This window comes from Squalius cephalus (genome assembly GCF_949319135.1).
Source record: "Squalius cephalus genome assembly, chromosome: 15".
Classification (NCBI taxonomy): Eukaryota; Metazoa; Chordata; class Actinopteri; order Cypriniformes; family Leuciscidae; genus Squalius; species Squalius cephalus.
The window spans coordinates 18,319,252-18,340,600 of record NC_137136.1 but is presented as its reverse complement, the minus strand read 5'-3'; the positions used below and the strand labels follow the sequence as shown (position 1 = coordinate 18,340,600).

Here is a 21,349-nt window from a genome sequence, read left to right as displayed (position 1 = left end):
CCCCATTCCCTTTTTGACACAAAAAAAAAGGCAAGACAACAACATTCATGAAACTAGTTTATTTAAATACAATTCAATACAATTAAAATTCAAGCATAACAAACCACTCGTTTTTACTACAAAAATATTATTATTACAAAAAATAAAAGATGTTACATGCTTATCTGAAGCCTTTCTAAGGAATTCACATCAAGGTTAAAGTTCATACAAAGAGAAAATATACACAAAACTATCTACAAATGTGAAGGTGGATAAACATGGTAATGGAATGCATATTTGAACACACCCTTGTCCAGAATTAAATTAATGAAGTATAAATAATCCATGCTGTGATATTATTACCTGTTCACATGGAACTACTTTGTGTTGGGCAGGTGCTCTGGCCAATCACATCAGTTTTCCAACTAGGTGCTATAAAATCAGTTTACTGAATGTTGGAAATGGCTAACTGAGCAACTGCAGCGGTTGGCTTGACTGAATAACAGGGGTCACACTGTGTTCTACTGGCCTGAACTGGCTCAGTAAAGGACAAGTGTTACATTCTTTCAATATTATGAAACACTCACAAGGCATCTTTGTTTTTCATAGAAGGCGAGTCATTGGATTCTCCCTGCTGTGTCTCTTTGGTTGAGAAAAGCGTGTAGATTAAGAATAAATATTTGTTGCAGTTTTTGTTTTAGGATAAGCATGTCATAACTCACTGTCTCCCCTTCAGTTCTTTCAGCACCGTCAGTTATCAGTGTTATTCGAGATAAACAAGGAACACTGCTGGTCCTGATCGCTTTCCCTAGCCAATGCCACAGAACGCATTTTCCAGCCTTAATTTAGATATAAATAGATACAATGAAGATATAAAAATCCTTCATCCTTCTTTACTTCATATTCCTTCAAATAAAATAATAAAATAAAACTGTTTTCCCTTCTGTTATCGTCTCTATAATTTGTCTAACTCAGAAAAAGACCCCTTAATTCCACAAGCGTTTAGCCGAGCTAATACCGAGGGAGATTACGAGAGATAAAGAGAACTCAATGAGGGTGTTTAGCAACAAAACCAGTCTGTCCATTAATATTGGGTTAAAGACATCATCTTCAGAGGGCCAGCCTCAAATAAATATCAATCTAGAATATCCATCTAGAAGCCCTTCACACTTCTTACAAAAATGAAAATGAGTTCTTTATTTTTGTTTTCTTCACTTGTCTTCATAAAAATGGATATGTTCACTTTAACAGTCCCTGTTGTGTCAAACCTACATTGATTATTCATAGTAAATAATTGTAGCAGTAACAGTAACAGACTTCTGCAATATTAGATGTATACTTGGAGAAAAGGCCTTTAGACATTAAAGCAATGGTGTGTGTCCTTTGGTGAAGGTGTGTGGTCATTTGTGCTGCTAGTATTCTCCAGCACTGATACTGGAGGATTGTGCGGTTGTCACAGCAGTGCTGTGATGTTGCTGTGGTATTGTTCATGATTTAATTTCAATGACTTTGATGAAGGGCAGACTCTTGTTGGTCTGGGTGGAAGGTCTCAGAGGCTTGCTGTGGAGGAGACATGAAGAAACTTTGAAAGTGTGTGCTTATATGTCTGTTATCAAGCATATGTGACCATTTGCATAAAATAATTTGCGTGTAGCTATCGGGATAATTTGCATGTCTTACCTGTAGACAATCTGCGCATTGGCGTCTGATGGCAGGTATGAATTTGACCTTTGACTCCCCATATAGTAATCCATCTGATCGCGCATTTGTTTGTTCTGTGAGCAAAGCACATTCACAAAGGTCAGACTTCAGGAAAGACTCATGAGATCACAGATAAAAGGTGAATTAACTGATTTCTTTTTGTATATTGTGATAGAAATGTTATTTTATTTATTAAAAAAAAAAAACCTTGGGTGCATTTTCAGCAGTAATTCATGAAATTACGATCAGATGATAGAGAAGAGAATTATAACTATGAAGAGACTCTTTTTCAAAACCAGTTCTGTGTTTTTAAAATATCAGATCTGAATGACTTATTGATTCTTTTTAGGTAATCAAAATCCAATTCCTGAATCTAAAGAGCTGCTTTTTTTCCCCAGTGAATCAAACACACACAGCTCAACCAAGACTCCAATGAAACAAACACATGCAGCTTAAATCAGTGTAGTTACTAACTTGTTCATATGACACATTATGCATTTTGTCAGTAGTATTTTATGCTCATTTATGCATTTGTGTCAGTAGTATTTTATGCTTAATATTACATTTTACCACATTTTTGTTTGTTTAATATTTGTATTTAATATATGCACTTATATACATATATACATTACTGGAGTATGTGTTACAAGAACATACTATTACGGTGTTTACTTCAGTGTGTTACTTGTGTTTCTTTGTAATTATTTGTGAAATTGCAATTTGTTGTTAAAGCCAATTAATGGATTGGACTCTGTGAAAAGTCACAAAAAGTCGTCGTAAACACCTTTTGAAAGAATTGTTAAAATGTAGTTATTATGGTTAAAAGAAAAATACTACAGTAAAAAAACTATTTATGGACCAATTAAAGGGATAGTTCACCCAAAAATGTTGTCGTCACTTATTCATGTTGTTCCAAACTTGTATGACCTTCTATCTTCTGTTGAACACAAGAGAAGATATTTTGAAGAATGTTGGTAATCAAACAGTTGATGGTAGCCATTGACTTCCATAGTAGGAACAAAAAAAAAATGCTATGGAAGTCAATGGCCACCGTCAATTGTCTGGTTACCAACATTTTTTTAAATATCTTCTGTCATGTTCAACAGAATAAAGCAACTCATACAGCTTTGGAACAACATGAGGGCGAGTAAATGATGACAACATGTTCATTTTTGGGTGAACTCTCCCTTTAAGGAACCAGAATCAGGAATTGGAACCAGAAACTGACCTCTGCCTCCAACATGGCCACCTTCTCCTCCAGCTCTCTGATCGCTCTGTCTCTCTCCTGAATCACCATGCGTGAGTTCTGAAGCTAAACGGCACAACAATGGAAAGCTGATGTTAGAAAGTGAACCTAACATGTCAAATGTTTGTATTAGAGTGTGTGTTTGTACAATGCACCTGTTCAATCATTTGCCGTAGTTTTCTCTGTTGACTCTTGAGCATGTCATCCAAGTGATGAATCTTCTCTTTCAAAATCGCATTTTCCCTTTCCACCTCTTCTAACCTGTTACATGATAAGGCGACTGTTTAGAGCAACGGCCAATTGATGTTTAAAGTAAAAAAAGACAACATTACGTGACAGAATCAGTAAGATATGTCATGACCCTCACCTCTCCCTCCCTGCATGGCCCTCCTCCCTCAGTTCGTGCAGCTGCAGGACTTCAGCTTCTTTGGTCATGAGCTGCTCTCTGAGGGAGGAGCTCTCCTGCTCCATGCCGCCCATGAGACGCTGAAGGTCTTCGATCTGCTGATCCTGCTGCTCCTTGCTGTGCTGAACCTTCTTCAGATACTCACTCTGCTCAGATAACTGCTGCTTATACTGACGCGCCTCCGCCTACAAGAACATAGACACAGACAAAAAAGAAGAGTTAAATCACAAAGCACAAAAGACACTGGAATTTTATATATTTTCTGGAATACTCAAATCTGATTGGTTAATCATAGGATTCTGTGGAGAAATATTATTTGTACAATGAGCCGTAAACTGTATATTTAATCGATGGCCCTGACAATCTCACACTTCTTATTGGGAAGTCTTCAATAAAACAGCTTGTAAACAATTTGTCACCTGATATTACATTTACCTCAGAAAAGTTATCCAATGTCCAATCCAATAAGTCATAGCTAACTCTAGAGAATATAATATCACTAAAATAGTACATTTATTATAATATATATATATATATATATATATATATATATATATGTGTGTGTGTATATGCTGTATATTTACTTATCTTTACTATTAATGATGTGTTAATGTATGTTAGAAAAAAAATCTCCTAATTCTGTCAAATACTGCCTAAAAATTCGATAATTTTACAGGCCAACAAGTTTTTGATAAAAGCGACTTATAATGATGGATTAAAAGTAAGCAGTCATCATTAATAAGATTATTGAAAAGAAAAAAGAAAAAGTAAAATTCCCATTCCCAGCCCATTCAGGATGATGCTTTGTGTCAGGGTCCTGATCACTCTATAGGGTATATTTTGCAATAATAAATGGCTGATTGTACATTATTTTTTACATGGATTTAATTTGGCAGATGATTGATTCATTATCAAAACAACCTCTTTTGTCGACAGAGGGAGTTTCAGGAAGTTGAAAAAGTATAAAAGTTTCAATCTGTTTAATTTTTAAGTATAGTTCTGACATCAGCTATTTGCTTAACACTGAAATCCTTAAGATGCAAGCAGTAGCCGATTACGAAACAGAACATCATCATGAAAGAATGTGCGATCTCACCCCTGTTCTTTCCCAACCTGGATCTGATCCAGTTGACCAGAGGGAATGTCTGGCACAGTATTAGTACAACTGAACTCTCACCTTCTCTGAGGACAGTCTAACAAAAGTTCCTTTGAATGCTCTATATATGATTAATAACATTAGAATCCTTGTACACAATGAAAGAAACAAATGCTAAAAAGTGGAAGTGACTAACCAGCAGTTGTTCTCTATCCTCCTGGTGTTTTTTCTCTGCGTCTTGGAGTTGAGCATATAGACGCTTACTGGCCTCCCTCATCTTCTCTTTTTCCTGCTCATCCACACTATCCTGGAGAGACAGAATATAGCAGCAAAATGTTAATGAAAACAATCTGGAATTTGCTTGGTGACAGTCGAGTTTGTTTGTATGTGTGTTCATGTACTTGTTACATGTGTCTTGCATTAGTTGCGCAACAGTGGTTTAAGCAATAAAAAAAAAAATAGTAGCAAACGGTGCTTAATTATAAACCAAATCACACAGTCACACAAACAAAATATATGTCATTAAAAAATATTTCCATTTAAACACACCCACATCTCTCCCAGCAGTATTTATAGACATGCTTGCGAGAGGACAATGTAAGTTCGAGAGAAAGAGGGAGGGATCTTCTCTGTACGTGCGTCAACAGGGTGTGTGTTCAAAAAGTAAAACACTGACGTATGCTGTCATAGCTCAGCTTTTCCACCCATATTCCTGCTCTAACTACCCAGACACACACATCCCACTGGGAGGCTAATCCGCACTATTCATTACTAAAAAGAATCTGCTGCCGCCACATTTAGTTTCATCAAGCAACAAAAGACAAGAATGTGAAGAATGTGAGAAACGTTAAAACCTGTTGAACAAATACCAGCGATTAGGGAGAACCAAAGATAATTATTGCAGGTGGCTTAACATGTTTCCCGAGCTGTGCGTTTTTGCGTGGTTTCCTTGGTGATTAATTCTTCACTAGCTCCTGGATAACACAAACACTAACGGGTGTTTACCGCTGCAGGTTTGTTGATGTGCTTTGTACTAACAGATTGCGTAATTTGTTAATGAAGGTGTGAATAAGCAATTACATAAATGAAAAAAAAAAAAACTATTACCCAAAGGATACAGATTTTACTCACAGCACATTATATAACATGACTGCTCTGAAGCACGCTGGTCATTACAAACAGACGAAGAGTATTTACATCTGAGGTGGTTCATAAATCATGTTTTGCTTTAAATCTAATAATGTCAGCAGGTTTATATGAGGGTTAGGTTTGGGTTTAGGGGAATAAAAAAATGAGGGATGCACAGATAACATTCTTAGCGATATCGATAACCTGAAAATTAAAAAAAGTATGATAACCAATAAATGGCAGATGTTAAATTTTGATTCTATTTTGTCTAAATGAATTAAAAATAAAACACTAAAAGCTAAAATCAGTTGTATTTAATTCTGAAAGTGAATTTAGGGCCCCGTTTACACGTACATGGTTATTTTGAAAAACGGAGACATTTCGTTTGTGCTCTTCGTTTACACGCAAACGGAGAATTCGCCTCTGAAAACGATTCTTTCTAAAAACTCCGGAAAACTCTGGAGATTTTGAAAACTTTGTTTGCACGTTTGCATGTAAACTGAGAAAAACGGAATTTCAGGCAGCCGACGTCACAGTATGTGACAGAACTTGCACCTGCGTCAAAAGTGTGACCTATGTTTACATTTTCATTTGGCTATGGTGATCATGGATGCATTCAGAGTAGCAGTCGCATTTATGTTGGTGCAAACCCTTTTCGTCTGTTTGCATTTGCAAATACAGCTGCTCTATTATGTCGAGGAGCAGAGACAAATGAGTGCTCGGAGGTCAGCAATTTTGCAACAACTTCTCTAACTTCTGCTAACGTGGGCTTGAGCTTCTCGTTACACTGCCACCTACAGGTTTGGCATGCTCTTGACGGCATATATACACGGGTTTGTGTAAACGAACACTTTTCTGAAAACTGACAGGTGTGCACAATGTTATTTTTGAAAACGGAAAGGGGGAAATGTCCGTTTATGAAAATAGCTGAATAGCACGTGTAAACGTAGCCTAGGCATCACAATATAACAATGTTCTGTATGAAAAATGCATATTCATTTAGATATTTGCTGAACATTGCTTAGGTGTTTTGTTTTTTATGATTGAATGATAATTAAAATATAAAAATAGTGGAAATAAGCATGCACAATTACATATATAATAACCTGTGTGTGTGTGTGTGTGTGTGTGTGTGTGTGTGTGTGTGTGTGTGTGTGTGTGTGTTTGTGTTTGTGTGTGTGTGTACAAAGCAACAGGGCACATAAAACTCTCACCTGTCTCTCTAAGCCGTTCAGGGTCTGTGTAAGTACTGAATGAGTGCCATTAAGTTTTCTGGGACCAGTACCAGAGAACACCAGCTGAGGGTGAGAAAATGAGAGTTAGTTAACATTTTATTGTTAATCTAGCTTCAAAGAATATGTATATCTGCAGATTGATGTGATTTCTTGTCTCACCTTGTGTTCTGTTCTGTGACTTTTAGCTGCCATCTGCTCTCTGAGGTTCTTTAGACAATATCTCACCTGCACACAGTACAACACTGTTAAAACACGTTCTGAAGACAGCCAAACATAGAAAAGTGGGAAATGATACTGAGGATTTTTGCTCTCACCTCCTGTATTTGTGAAACTTCCTCTGAAAGCATCTTTAGACTCTGTTGGTGTCTGACTTGTGCTTCTTTGCGGTCTTCAAGGTATACCTGACAAGTAAACCCAAAGACTTTAGAAAACATAAGCACATAAGCATTGACATAAGCACTGATTTCAACAAGTGCCTGAATAAAATTTTAGTCTAATTCTGCCTCATCTAGTTTAGGCAGAACTACAAATTTAATTATAGTTTTACATCACAGGTCAAACTTCCAAATGTACATGATCCATAATTAAAATTTAAAGACACACCCACCTTGATGACCTCACCCTGGTCCTCAGACGGCTTGATAAGATCAGTCTTCAGAGGCTGCCTCTCATAGGTTGGTTGTACCAAGGCAAAAGCTCTGCCAACTGGCTAGAATGACATGACAAATACATATTAAATGCCAATAGTATATGCATAGTATGTCTATTAACTGCTCTTTTATGTCTTGCGACACTAAATAAAATATCTTAATTGTCTAGAATTTACATTGTCATTCAGTTAAATACTGTCAAACTTTTTCAGAATCAAAACTTTACATTTGCATGTCTTTGCAGAAAACAAGGGACCTTTTGCAGAAAACCCCTTTCTAAATGCGAAGTATAAATAACTCTGACACACAAAGGGTAGCAGGAAACCCCTAAAGAGCAAGAATGGACGCAGATGTGGGAAAAAGAACATGGAAAGTTACGCAATTTCTGGAATCTGAAACAATGAGCCTCTGGTCCTACAAGAACGTCCCCCTGGAACACAGCCACATGTTCCTTATGTTTATAGAGCTTTGGCAGATAGACAGAGAAAGAGAAACAGACCAAAGAGAATGTGCGTGTGTGGGGGGAGGGAGGAGATACGGGGTTGGGGGAGTGTAATTCCACTGAAGTTAATCGGAACTGATTCCACAGAATCACTATCACAGCATAACCAGAAATAATCAGACCATAAACAACAGTAGAAATACTTAACCATAAGCATACAATACACAATTAGAAAACATCAAAACATGCTAATTGTATCTGATGTGATCTAAATCTAAATGTACATAAATATGTATAAACATAAGCATAAATATTGGACAGCAGATTAAGTCAGGCTCAATAATTGTCAAGTAACCTTCATTTATATAGCGCTTTTAACAATATAGATTGTTTCAAAGCAGCTTTACAGTGATAATAGGAAATTAAAGTACCTGAGATTGTTTTGGCTTTACAGCAGCTCTAGAATAATGTTATTGTCCAGCTAAAGTTAGTTTTAGCTGGACTAATACTAAAGTAATACTAACTACTGTTCTGGTATTATAGTGGAACATTCTGGTATAACTTCAGCTATAAAGCATAAATATCAGAGATTCAAAGCAGAAAGGGTTTCAAACAGGCACTTATTCATTCTTATAAAACCTTCCCAGAATCAGAAACAGAACATTTCACTCAGTCAAATATATTTTAAAATCCTACATAAATGATCAAATAAAAACTTGAATTTGAATTTGACATCTGCAAATGTCACTACCAGATCATCTACCGCTCATCTATTTACTACATGTGAAACAGAAAGAAACAGATATTTACCTTCTCTGTGGTGGGCTGCTGCTGCTGGTTCTGCTCCTGCTCGTGGAGAGTCAGTCTGAGTCTTCTGTGCCCGTTCTGAATAATGACATGAAGAGAAGCACAAATGTGAGTGAGGGATGCAACAAAGAGACCGTTATAGAGAGGGAAAGGGTGGGAGCTGTATGGATGAGGGGAACATGTGGGGAGGAGAAACTGAGTAATGCCCTCCGAGAGAGAGAGACTGACTGGAGGCCAGTGGCCCATTAAAGTTTGGCATGAAGGTCTGCGGTTACTCAATGTGAAAGAAAAAAAGCGAAAGCGAAAGGCATTTACAGTCCAGTCTCTAGGATATATACAAAATCTGATTTGATTCATTCCCCAGCTTCTGGAAAATTCTTGAGCCTTGCAGGCTTTGCCAAAACTTTGTATTTGAATGTAAATTTAAATCGTCACAAAAATGGAGGCGGGATGCCACAAATCTAAACGGAACAATGCACTCCAGCGCAGAACGGAATATCCCCATGACAACCCAGACACCCATCGACAACATAAACCATGTCTGACACAGGAAGAGGCAAAGCAGAGACTATAAAGCTTTGGCAACAACACAAACAGATCAGAGGAAACACTCGAACACAACATACGATAACATTCACTTAACCAAATTAAGAGATATTGAAGTTAGCCTGTTATAATAACTGTATATGGTATTCAGGAACATAATCTGATCAAATAAATAAAACAATGATGAGTGGAAAAATTAAACCAACCACAGATGGATGGATAAATGTTTGTGTGTGTGTGTGTGTCCATGCATGAATCCGGAAAAGTCTGCTGAGTGAGTCATGGAGGGACGAAATGTCCTGAAAGAGAGTGTGTGGCAGACAGCATGCACAAACTGTGACATATTTATCAAATATGAATGAAACGGGCCTGAACTGACTGTGAAATTGTCCATGGTCATTACTGGGGTGAAGATCAAGTGGCTAAAAAGTCTGAACAAAGGTGAAGCAGGACATTACACGTTCACACAATACACATTCCAGTCACACTCTATTAGATTAGACGTGATTCATATTTACGGTCATTAGGGCAGTTGTTATTTAAGTAATATAGGAGGCAATAGAATGGTTGACTAAATGACAAGGAATATGAAAATAGGAGGAGACATGAGTGAATGGGGTATAATAGGAGATGACTGTTACAGTGCAGTTGACATCATAGAGAGTTCACTATAATAGTACAAAATGTACAGGGATGATAGTGATAGGCAATAACGTGACAGAATATGAGATACAAATTGAATAGGCTAGAAAATTCTTTTTTTTACTTTGATCAGGGACTGACTCAAGCTGATACAGCTCTATCTATCCAAGTTATTTTACTTCCAAATCAGTGTCTGACACTAAGGAAGAGGCTATATTGAACACTATATTGACTCTGAACATGTGGTCAATTTTATGGCAACCAACTCAAGGGAACAGGACATGTGTGGTTACAAAATTATGTTTGACAGATGCAGATCAAATAGCTGCGGCTGACCAACTTTTCATGAGAAATCATCAAAATCATGAGAAAACATATTTTGTTATGTCAAGATCAGGAGAAAAAAATAGTCTTGGTGGCAGAAAAAGCTTCCAGTTCACAGAAACAGCAACAGTAAAAAGATAAATACTGATAGTAAAATAATGTACAGACCTCCAAAGTTCAGCTGTTACACAATATGTACTATATGACATACATGTTTTATCACAGTATGATGATAGAGTATTGTATCCTGTATGTGAAAAAGACCTCAGACAACAAACTAACAATAGCATGATGCTATGCAGATCAACAAACCACAACAACACACTCAACAGTTGAAATTTTGGTTGATTACAAAGGACCTTATGGTCAAAAACATTCCATGTAAGGCTGGAAGTTACACACTGTTGTATTACATGTCATCAAGAGGGATTTCATAGTGATGCAAGCTTGCGAAGGCAGGCTGTCCAAGTAAAAAAAAAAAAAAAAAAGATCTATTATTACTACTATTATTGTAATGCTTACTAAATCACTAGACAAAACACAGCCACACCTCGACCCACCAGGCCAAAACAACACATTTATCATAATCCCATAAACAAAACAAAACAATAATTACACTACCAGGATGATCGGCAGAAAAGACGGAAGGCAACCGAATAGTCAGTATCGACAAAACAATGACAAAAAAATCCACAAAAGTTTGTTTAGGACTGTAAACAAACTCATAATAATGAATTATGCATTAATATATTTACCTGTGGTTGGCTACTATCGCAGGAACGTACCGCAACTGTGTGCGAATTGGGTGTTTCCATAAAAGGCAAAGCAGCATTTAGAGTCAAGACAGCCAAGTTCAACACCACACCTCAACCCAAGAAAGCAACAAATACACTCAACACACACACCTGCAAGATGACACGCAACCGGCACAAAATTATCACGCCTGTAATGGGAGAGGATTAAAAAAATCTACGTGCAAAGGAGTTTGTGAGGATTCTGCTCGAGGCATCAGAACAACAGGCTATTCATTACAACATAGCGCCACATACAACAACTCTTCTATACCAGAACATAGCTCATTTGAATGGACACAAATACACACACACAAAGCCTCTGGCTGAGCAAACACTGTCACACAGGAATGATCATTATTCAGAGATTATATAACAGCTCTGTGAGATTTGCACATTTTGTGTACCAAAGAAATCGAGCAAAACAGAGAGGTGGTGGCACCCAGGTATTAGGAAAGCAAACAGACGATTAATAACAGATGGAGAGAGAGTGCAATGGCGTTTGTTCACTGAAAATCAAACCAGGTCAGAGTGAAACCTGAACGCAGGTGTGAGGTACAAAGGGGAGAGAGACACACAGGACATAGAGAAAGGGATGGGTGATGAAGAGAGGGAAAATCGAGAGATTGTTATAGAGCCGTGAGTGGAATGTGTTATTGGATACAGGCCTCTGGACCCCTCAAAGAGACAGACAAAAGACTTGGCTAATCACACAAGCTTTTTTCGCCGGTAAGATGTAAAGGTCACGCGAGAAATCTGAATAGCTGCTGAAACCTGAGACTGTACAATAGACAATGGTGACTTTACACAAACACTGAATCTGAGTGAACTGAAACATTAATAATGACATCATAAATCTTAATTGTTAGAACAGGAAAAACTGGGATAGCCTACATTTCTAATAAAATATTTAAGTTTATGAAAGTAAATATAAAGGTTATGAAATGCCAAATATCATTAAATGAATAAATTAGAAAACAAAATAGCTGGTTTAAAATGGAAGTGTGCACTTAAATGTTGTTCAAAATGTGTTGCTATATCAAAAAAAAGTGCTGGGCTCTTCTTTATGTTGTTATATTAAGTTTTATTTTGTTATATCAATATTCAATAAAATGAGATATTTGTTTTCTATCCTTTTAGTGCCATTGCACATTAACTCTGATAATCAATAAATAAGTTTACATTAGTAATAAACAAATGAGTTAACGACAAACCTTAATATTCAATATGGTTCAAATTCAGTGTTGACAAGACAGAACAAAACACAATATAATTTAATGACAATGTTCTGTGGAACTTTGTCACCTCAAGGCAACACAGCAAGCCAACTTTTCACATGAGTGCAAAGTACATATTTGTTGCTACTGTACTGTATATCACCCTAATGACTATCATGCAACCTGCTTCATAATGCGAACTTGATGAGAGAGGCATAATTTGTCCTTTCAGTCACATAAAGAGTGAGTAAATACAAGTTAGAAGTAAAATATTTGTTGTTTGACTCCTAAACCTATGCCAAATGTGAACGAGGCATTTATTGAGGGAGCGGTAAATGAGAGAGAAAGTAAATATACAGACCCAGAAGGTTGAATTAAGTTTTTTTTTTTTTTTAAGGGAAACACGTTACATAACCATGGCCTTTCAAGGTCATCCGGCTAAACTTGCAAAAACAATACCTACAAAAGAGCTTTTGTTGGTTTTCACTCCACATGAAAAAGTGAAAACATTTATTTTGATTTGTTTGCCTTTTCTTTTCCAAATCATTTTTAAAATAAGATAAAGAATAAAAGTGAAAAATGAAAGTAACTTTAAAAATGTAAAAAAGTTGTCACCCTAATCTACTGGAGAACTACATGAAATCATTAAAAGTCCTTTCAGAAGAGAGTCTTTAAGCATGTGACTCTAAAGAATGCATCTCAAATGGTCTTTGACCTTGTAATGCTTGACGAGTTGAGAAAGCGGTGCATGATGTTCTGTTTTCATATTTGCAAACGGAATAAATGCAAAAACTGTAGCTGCTGAAAAACATAGCTACAATACGGTGCTTTAAATCAGACAAGTCAGAGTGAATGGCCATCACAATCAAAAAAAGGAAGGAAGCCTGCCGCAATCAAGCAAATACTTGAGCCTTATCTTTCTTCCTGCTTCTAGCACAGACCTTTCCATTTTATAGCCTATATTCTGTGGAACATAGCCTATATTCTGTGGAACAAAAAGAGGCCATAAAAAATAAGGGCACAAGGCTGCCCAGCAACACTCCTGAGATCAAGTTAATAATCATCTAATTCTTCATAACTCTTTATATACAGAACTTTATATACTGGTGATTGAACAGACACAGATACAGCTGGCATTTGACTTAACTATCCTCCATGTTGGCAGAAATTCCTCTCACAGGTTATTAGTGAAACCAAATATCAAGTAAGTGACATTAAACCTGATTAAGCATCTGTTGTGCACACAGAGAAGGGCAAGTGGAGGTAAAGGAGGATTAGTGCAGTTTGCCACTATACTGTTAATCAATAAAGAGTCGCACTTAGATATTTTGGTTTACAAACTTAATTTTGACGATATAAATGAATGAATGAAGCACTAAACCAAATAAGTGATAGAAAATTTCTAAACCAGGAACACAGAGCAGGAAGAAATGCCTCACTGGGGATCAAAGTTCTCTTTTATGAGTAGCCTAGCTAGCCTATGTTGAGAAAATGATTTTTGAAAAAAAAAAAAAAAAAAAAAAAAAATACCGTCAGGCTGTGTAAACATTTTCCCTTAAACCTTACTGGTAGATTTATTTATTTTATTTTAGGCCTACTACATTTTTACTCATGCTTATTCATACAAGAAGACTGTGTAGATAGCCTATTCAGACCTGTGCAAAGATATGCAGATACATTTAAATAAAACACACAAACAAACGAACACATTTGATGTTCTATCGCTATATTAGACAATAGTGAATAAATTGGTAGCCTACATACCATTCTGTCATCCCATCTGATTTCATCAAATGTGCACATACTCCCCATTCGATTCATTTTAGCTGAATGTTTCTACACTAAAAAGACAATAGTGCTTCAGTAAATAAAGTAAAATAACAGCAGAAGTTGAATATCTCCCTGCGCGCGCGAGCTCGACAGTGTTGTGTTTTGTTCTGAGGTCGTCCGATACGCTGAATAATAAATAGCCTCGGTGCAGGTCTAACCGCGAGCTGAACGGTTTTGACAGACACTCCCCTCCTCCTTCTCACAGGTTTTACGGGTCGTTAACACGTCAGAGTGAAAACTGTCGTGTGACCTCATTGCTTCGGCATCTCTCCAGCGTTTGTTTCGCCTCAGCCTGCGGAAACAGTGTCATGTTGGGGTGTTTCACCTGAGCGACACGATATCATCGCTCTGTCCTGAGGATACGAAAAATTAAGCAATAGGATTCGACATAAATCTACAAAGTTACTCGGTTTCTTCAGAGTGATAGCTGGGAAATGACAGGCCATACGATAGAAAAAGCCTGCTGAAAGCAAAAGAAAAGTGGGAGGACGTTAAGAAATGTGACTGCATACACTACTCAAGATCACATAAATTTCACAGTTGAATTTTAAATTGTATCTATTCTGCCTGTACTAGTAGGTTACATGTAAAGCTGGTCTCATTAATAATAATAATAACAACAACAACAAGATAAAAGAAATGAAAGAAAATAATATTTTTATTGTCTCAATTTAGATCTCCATATGGAAAAATTAATTTAGCCTTAAAATTAAATAAATATAATAAACAATCAAATAAATATTTAGAATAATTAAAAATGTGTAATATAATGCGAGGTGAGGAAGAGTCAACCTCAAGTGAGGTAACCAAACTCATGAGTAACAGATAACATTCACCTCAATCCTATCTTAAAGTCTTCCTATATAATTTGATGCGTCACTCTGTAATTATTGAATGCACACTGGAAGTACATATTTAACAAGTTTGCATCATCGTGGTCCAGACAAGACACAACTGGTATAATGTAGTTTGATAAGCAGTTTTAGCTCAGACATGCAACATAATAGCCTACCAAAGAGGGAATAGCTTCAGTCATATAATAATGAACAACTATAGAAAATCCAAATGTCTCCATTTGTATCCCTGTATTTATATGCCTGTGTCATTCTTTAAGTCTGTTAAATTGTGTATTGCAATAAAAACATAATAAATGAGATAATGCAGAGAAAAGAAAAAAAAATCCAAGAGCCATTATACAAAATGTGCGACCCCTGTTATCAAAGTTTTCTCCTAGCGGCACTGAATTAAATAAATAAAACTTTGTCCTATGTCATTGTTTAGGGGATAATTCAAAAAATGTCACCACTCTTACCTTGATTTTGTAAACAATTGAACTAAAGTAGATTATAGAAATATAATTATTAAATTATAGCATTGCCTTCGAGCACAAGACTTGTAATAATGTCAAATTGAATTTTGAAAAACTGTCAAACCTGTTACATCTCTTAGGATATAAACATGTCTGGAAAAGGCACCCACGGTGATGGCAAAGACTCTCAAAGTAATATAAAAGTAACAGAGAAGGACACTTGAGTCAGTTTGTTGCAGTTCCAATTAAGTGAATATTGTGTTTAAATGCAGCACGGTCTTCTGTCCATGGCTGTAATTGTATGTACATTGAAATTGTTTTATTTGTTAAATTATATATATATAAAAAAAGCATTTTCATTGTAATAGTCATTCATGAACATTTGCCGGAGGCATTACACTCACAAACCTGACCCTTCCTTTTAAAAATTTCAGCAATGTGTAAATAGCAATAGTGTGACAGTTGATATTAAGCAATGATTTCCATATTGGGATGGATCAGTGATACGCTGCGTGTGTGTTTGTGTGTGAAGGGTGTGGATTTGACTCTTTGTGAACTACTTCTGGTATACCAAATGATGGTTTTAGATGGTTTCACATGAAAGTGATGATGAAATCTTAATGTGCAACCTGTCCAGATTTCTTAAAAAAAATAATTAAACTAATACACGATAAGGTGACATTAATAACATGGAAAACCACAATAAGCTTTTCACAAGAACTGAACCCAACCCATATACTGTTAATTCTTAAATGTGTTTAATGTAGGATCTGATGAATTTACCTTCCACTCTTCATATATATATATATATTAAAAAAAAAACACTTGATAAACCAGCTGCTATGATGACACTGGAATCTAGAATGTCTATTTATGTCTTCAACTCTCTAATTCTTGCATCAGTTATAAAATCATCAGTTTGTATCATGCTATGACTGTCCTTCACAAAACAATTCTCAGTCAGACAGTGTGGTAATAAAAAATGGCTGATAGTTGTCTTGACCATCTTTAAGTTGAATTTGAAAAAACTAGGGATTTAAAAACTAATGACAACATAACAGTTTCACATAAGAGGATTCAAAAACAATAAAACAAAATCATAGTGAGTGTCACCCAAAACTTGTTTGTACATGTATGACAGATTTTCCCCTTTATTATAATTAGCGACTAATTTACCAAATTAGGAATTACAAAGACGGTCATGTCAAAAAACATTAAAAAGCCTCACAATTATTAATTTCACAATGTTCAAATTTCATACATGTGATGGTTTACAATACATTCTGGAGCTTCTGCTTGTTCAGCTACAACTGTTGGGAGATAAAGTTCAAAAATTCATTTTGACCACCTGCAATTATTTAAGTTTTTTTAATGTGTTGTTTGAACTGATAACTCATTTTCATTTTACACTTTTTTTCATATACAATTAATGATATAAATAATACTTTGTGGTAACTTACAGCTGGTCATGGTTCCTGTGCTTCGTTCCACTAAAGAATACAATGGGTCATCAATCCCTGTCAGAAAAAAGAAAAAAAGACACAAAAAAAAGACTGTCATCAGTTACATGTTTTATATGTCTTCTAAACATTTTACAACAAATGTCACTTACCTTCTGCAGTTTGGGAATAATATACAGAGAACCGGCAATTTGATGTTGCTACAAAAGATGAAAAAGGTACTTTACCATCTGGTCAACTTCAACCATCATTCTATAGTACAAAAGTTACAATATTTTAAAATGTATTTTCTTTACAACATGGAATACATTGTTGATTCTGATTTGTTACACTTTAATGCATTGTTATATTATATTATATTATATATATCTTTAATTATGTTTTGGAGAGATATGTCTTCTCTATTTATCTAACAATTTCTTCTCTCTTGTGACTATATTACATAATCAGGTGATTGTCACATGACTTACAATTGCTGCATAAAATGACTCAGAGTGTGTTTGCTACCCACACCCCGATGAAGGCTCATTAGCCGAAATGCGTCGATATGAGGCCATGATGAAATAAAGGCTTTTTATATACATTTACTTAAACTCTCGAGTACCTTGGTTTGATACATTTTTATGAGTCAAATTATCCTGCATCCAAAGAGCACCGGGATACGGATTGTACACCCCTTGCAGAGCTTTTTTTGCACTCTTAACATTACCATCTTAACATTCAGGCTGCATTTCACTTCTCATTGCAACACAACCTCATCAATCATCTAAACACACCCATAAGACTTAAAATCGTCTAAATCTTTATACATTTAGCATTTAACATTCCCTTACTGACACACTGACATACTAATATCACATCTTACAATTGCAGAAGGAACATCTACTTTTAAAATCACTAATTTGAAGGAAAACATCTGCAAAACCAGCAAATGTTTGAGGGTTTGCAGTGTAAGTTAGCTGATCCTGGTTTCTGTTTGAATAACTGCTCAGTTAGTCAAGGATAAATATATAACAGGAAGTATTATATAAACATATAAACTCTGTTCTGATGACAATATCAGTCATCACTTCCTTTCTCCTTTTCAATAAGCCATTGCTATGACAGTGACAATTCAACAGTGTTAACTCCATTTTTTTTGTAAATTTGGAGTGCTGTCAATACAGAGAACAACGACAAAAATCGGTGTTGCCTACACCTTGTTATCCTCTTTTTAAAATTTGCACACTGTTGACTTCAATGGGGCAAGTTTTAAACCTGCTTTTAGCCTCTTAACATCCTTGATGTGTCATTACAAGTGCCCAGCCATGTGAGTGATTCCTTCAGAGTGAACGCGGGTGAATCTGACTGCAGTAGATGTGAAAGATATGAATAAAAATGATGTTAATTCAGCCAGCGCACATACCTGTATTTTCTTCCTGTTTTCGGTCGAAGTCCACAGTAATCGATTGTCGAGTTGACGCGCGTGATCATAGGTAACACTAACCTATGCGCGTGAACTCTACAATCGATTACTGTGGACTCCAAATTTACAAAAAAATTAGCTCAATGTTAAAATTGACCGGAGTTCTCCTTTAAACTTTTCAGAACTACAGTTGAGGACTTACTTTGTCTGTTGAACTTGCTCCTTCGTTTTTTGAAATAAAGAATCACACATATGATCAGTGTAATGAGGACACACAGAGACACTATTGTGACCATCACTAGTAATGTCAGATTAGTTGTCACTTCTGAACTCGCATCAATGTTGTCTTCAGTCTGGACAACAGAACTGTCAGCTGAGGTTGACACAAAAAAGAGCATATTAAATATCGGTTTAATTAGGATATTTTGATCACACACACACACACACACACACACACACACACACACACACACACACACACACACACACACACACACACACACACACACACACACACACACACACACAATATAGGTGCTTGTCTTACCTGGACAGGTAGAACAAGTTGTGGAGAGTGTTTCCAGTTTGGTTGTCGAATGAGAGATCCCATAATCTATAATTCAATTTCAAACATTTTACGTTAAAAAAATTATCTAAAAATTAGGGTTAGATTTAGCATTCCTTTTATAAACACAGCAGCCTATAATAGTAATTATTTTTGTCTTTTTAGGGTCTTCGTTAATGTTAATAACATTCTCGGAAGATATTTAGACAAAAATACAAATGTTAACCCATTTGTCTTACAAAGTAGACTGTCTCAGTTTGTGCATAAGCGGTGAGGATTTTTCAGTGGCTCTTTCTGCATATTATTATTATGCCAGTAGGTGGCGACAAGTGATTCTTTGAATTATTCACACAAATAATTAGTTTAAACTGATTCATTTTGGAATCTGTTGCTCAGTGATGCAATGGTTCATTCTGCTTTGAGCTTGTTTGGCACTATTTTCATTGGTGGAGCAAAATTATACCACCTGGCCTTTTTGTTTTTAAAATTTTAGTTAGTAAAATCTAAATTAACTTGTTTATTGATTTGTCATGTAAAAGCAACATCACGGCCGTGGCATTGATATAAATGTTAGCGTGGCTGTGTTATTCGGAACAACAGCACTTGCCTGCATGATATTGATTAATTAGATTAAATTCTAAAATTTTGGATTGAAAACACACCTTTCATGACCAGCTTCACCTCATAGCAGTTTTTTTCACTCACTCTGCACCGATACCATGATCCATCAGTGTTTACTGCATCCCGTATAAGCAGAGATCCATTCTTTAGTATTCTCGCTCTCTCATACAGAGGCTTCGGGTCTCTCTCTGTGCTGTATGAGGGCTTGTGTGGAGGGGGATATTGGGCTATCTTTATTGATTGGTAGCCAATAACGATTGTCCAAGTTACTTGATCAGTTTTGTTTTGCAGTGGATGTTTAAAGCATGGCAGCAACACTGACGTCTTTGGCGTTGCATGAACAGAGTCCAAAGTTTTACACTCTGAAACCAGAGAAACACATTAGCATTCATATTATATATGTAAATGGCTCTCCAATGAGGATTATTAGCTTGATTGAAAAAATTGCATTCTTACTTATGACCCTCAGGTTAAACTGAGTAGCTTTAAGGCAGTCCCCATCTTTGTAGACCTGACATTCATAATGACCTTGATCAGATAAACTGATGTCTTTCAGGTAAAGTGTAACATTTTCAGCATCCTTTCTCACAGACCATCTCTGATGGTCTAATGCTGAAGAGTTGTCTGAATACTTAAAGATATCTTTAACCGGGTCGGTTCTGCGTAGTTTCACTGTCAGAGACTCCAGCGGGTGGGTTGTGGTTAGGCAAGAAATAAACATATTGTCACCCTGAAGAGAGTTTATGTTTAACTGATGGACCTGCTCGCATGGTCTCGCTGTCTGAGCTAAAGGGAAATTAAAAAGAGAAACGACACATCCTGAGAGAACTGATTCATGCATAGGAAACCACCACAGGGTTTATAGTAAAAAAAATTCATTTTCTGAAATGATCCTTTTGATTGCCAGGGTATAAAAATCCATAAATCAACTTGGAAACACTTTACAATATAGTTCCATTTGTTAACTACATTTGTTAACATGAACCAACAATGAAAAATACTTCTAAAGTAATTATTAAAATTAGTAAACGATCATTTAAACATTTACTAATACATAAAAAAAGAATTTTTTAAGTTATTTCTGTTAATATTACTTAATGGACCAGAGGTAACAATGAAAATATGTTTTTTTTTTTAATCAACTATCATTAATAAAGATGAATAAATACTGCAACAAATGTATAGCTCATTGTTAATGTTAGATAACGCATTAACTAATGCTAACTTTTAGAACCTAATTGTAAACTTTTAGATCAGTTTTATATAAATGTATTGTTTGGGTAAGTCTTTGCACACCAAACAATGTTTATAAAAAAAATAAATAAAGACTGTCCTCAGTAAATAATTTTCTTGCTTTAAATGTTTACATACTAGAACAGAAGCTGTTTGTGAGCACAAATAAAATTTCCAAACAATTAACCATTATATAGCCTGAATGACACTGATCATATGCATGTCACACCTATGCTGCCTTTACACACCCAATTGATATTATGCATATCTCTATGTTTTCATATTTATATGTTGGTAAAAGGAATTTTACTTCATATAATGACACTTACCTTTGCATTCCAATAAAGCTGATATTAGAAGATAAAGAATTTGGAAATATGAAAGCTGAAATCTCCTCATCATACACAGATGCTCACTGCAAGACAGCTGAACTCTATATGAGCAAAGGCCACATCATTTCACTTTAGCAGAGCTGTTTTCAGTTACTCTATTTTTAGTGCGGAAGTAAATAAGATATAATTGTGTGCTCATATAGAGGCCTTCAGTGAGAGTCTGTGTGTGATAGGGAATTTTGCTTGCAGAAAAAAATACAAACCTTTGATTTAATCAGTGCTTGATGCACATTCTATTTTAAATAAATAATACAATGTATATAAATCATTCTCATTTACTTTGGGACAAGAACTGTTGAAAAAAAGGTTTTGTAGTGGTGCACA

General features: G+C 35.8%; 2 protein-coding genes across 3 annotated transcripts; both read right to left on the bottom strand.

Annotated features, from left to right (window-relative positions):
- Nucleotides 1-44: 44 nt before the first annotated feature.
- tuft1a (tuftelin 1a) lies at nt 45-14,511 on the bottom strand. Of its 2 annotated transcripts, none has more exons than XM_079895259.1 (12): nt 13,975-14,511; nt 8,694-8,768; nt 7,399-7,500; nt 7,106-7,192; nt 6,951-7,016; nt 6,771-6,854; nt 4,625-4,735; nt 3,294-3,517; nt 3,082-3,187; nt 2,909-2,992; nt 1,660-1,754; nt 45-1,539 (listed from the first exon to the last, which is right to left on the bottom strand). In XM_079895259.1, exons 1-12 carry the CDS (start codon nt 14,029-14,031, stop codon nt 1,467-1,469), a joined length of 1,164 nt encoding a protein of 387 aa, XP_079751385.1. In that variant the 5' UTR covers nt 14,032-14,511; the 3' UTR covers nt 45-1,466. The 2 variants fall into 2 exon arrangements, with proteins under 2 accessions (XP_079751385.1, XP_079751384.1); XM_079895258.1 differs by lacking the exon at nt 13,975-14,511 and adding an exon at nt 10,958-11,070.
- Nucleotides 14,512-15,584: 1,073 nt separating this feature from the next.
- On the bottom strand, nt 15,585-21,082 carry LOC307172401 (uncharacterized protein). Its single transcript, XM_079894749.1, has 8 exons — nt 20,963-21,082; nt 19,857-20,186; nt 19,442-19,762; nt 18,762-18,827; nt 18,417-18,587; nt 16,962-17,009; nt 16,810-16,866; nt 15,585-16,659 (listed from the first exon to the last, which is right to left on the bottom strand). Exons 1-8 carry the CDS (start codon nt 21,033-21,035, stop codon nt 16,598-16,600), a joined length of 1,128 nt encoding a protein of 375 aa, XP_079750875.1. The 5' UTR covers nt 21,036-21,082; the 3' UTR covers nt 15,585-16,597.
- Between the last annotated feature and the right edge of the window lie 267 nt (nt 21,083-21,349).

Coding starts and splice junctions, on each gene's coding strand:
- LOC307172401 (XM_079894749.1), bottom strand. CDS start 21,035: ATGATGAGGAGATTTCAGCTTTCATATTTCCAAATTCTTTATCTTCTA. Junction 19,763..19,856: donor GTTTAACCTGAGGGTCATAA/GTAAGAATGCAA, acceptor CTCTGGTTTCAG/AGTGTAAAACTTTGGACTCT. Junction 17,010..18,416: donor GAGCAAGTTCAACAGACAAA/GTAAGTCCTCAA, acceptor CATCTTTTGTAG/CAACATCAAATTGCCGGTTC.
- tuft1a (XM_079895258.1), bottom strand. CDS start 11,017: ATGGAAACACCCAATTCGCACACAGTTGCGGTACGTTCCTGCGATAGT. Junction 7,193..7,398: donor ACCAGGGTGAGGTCATCAAG/GTGGGTGTGTCT, acceptor TTTACTTGTCAG/GTATACCTTGAAGACCGCAA. Junction 7,017..7,105: donor AAGTTTCACAAATACAGGAG/GTGAGAGCAAAA, acceptor TACTGTGTGCAG/GTGAGATATTGTCTAAAGAA.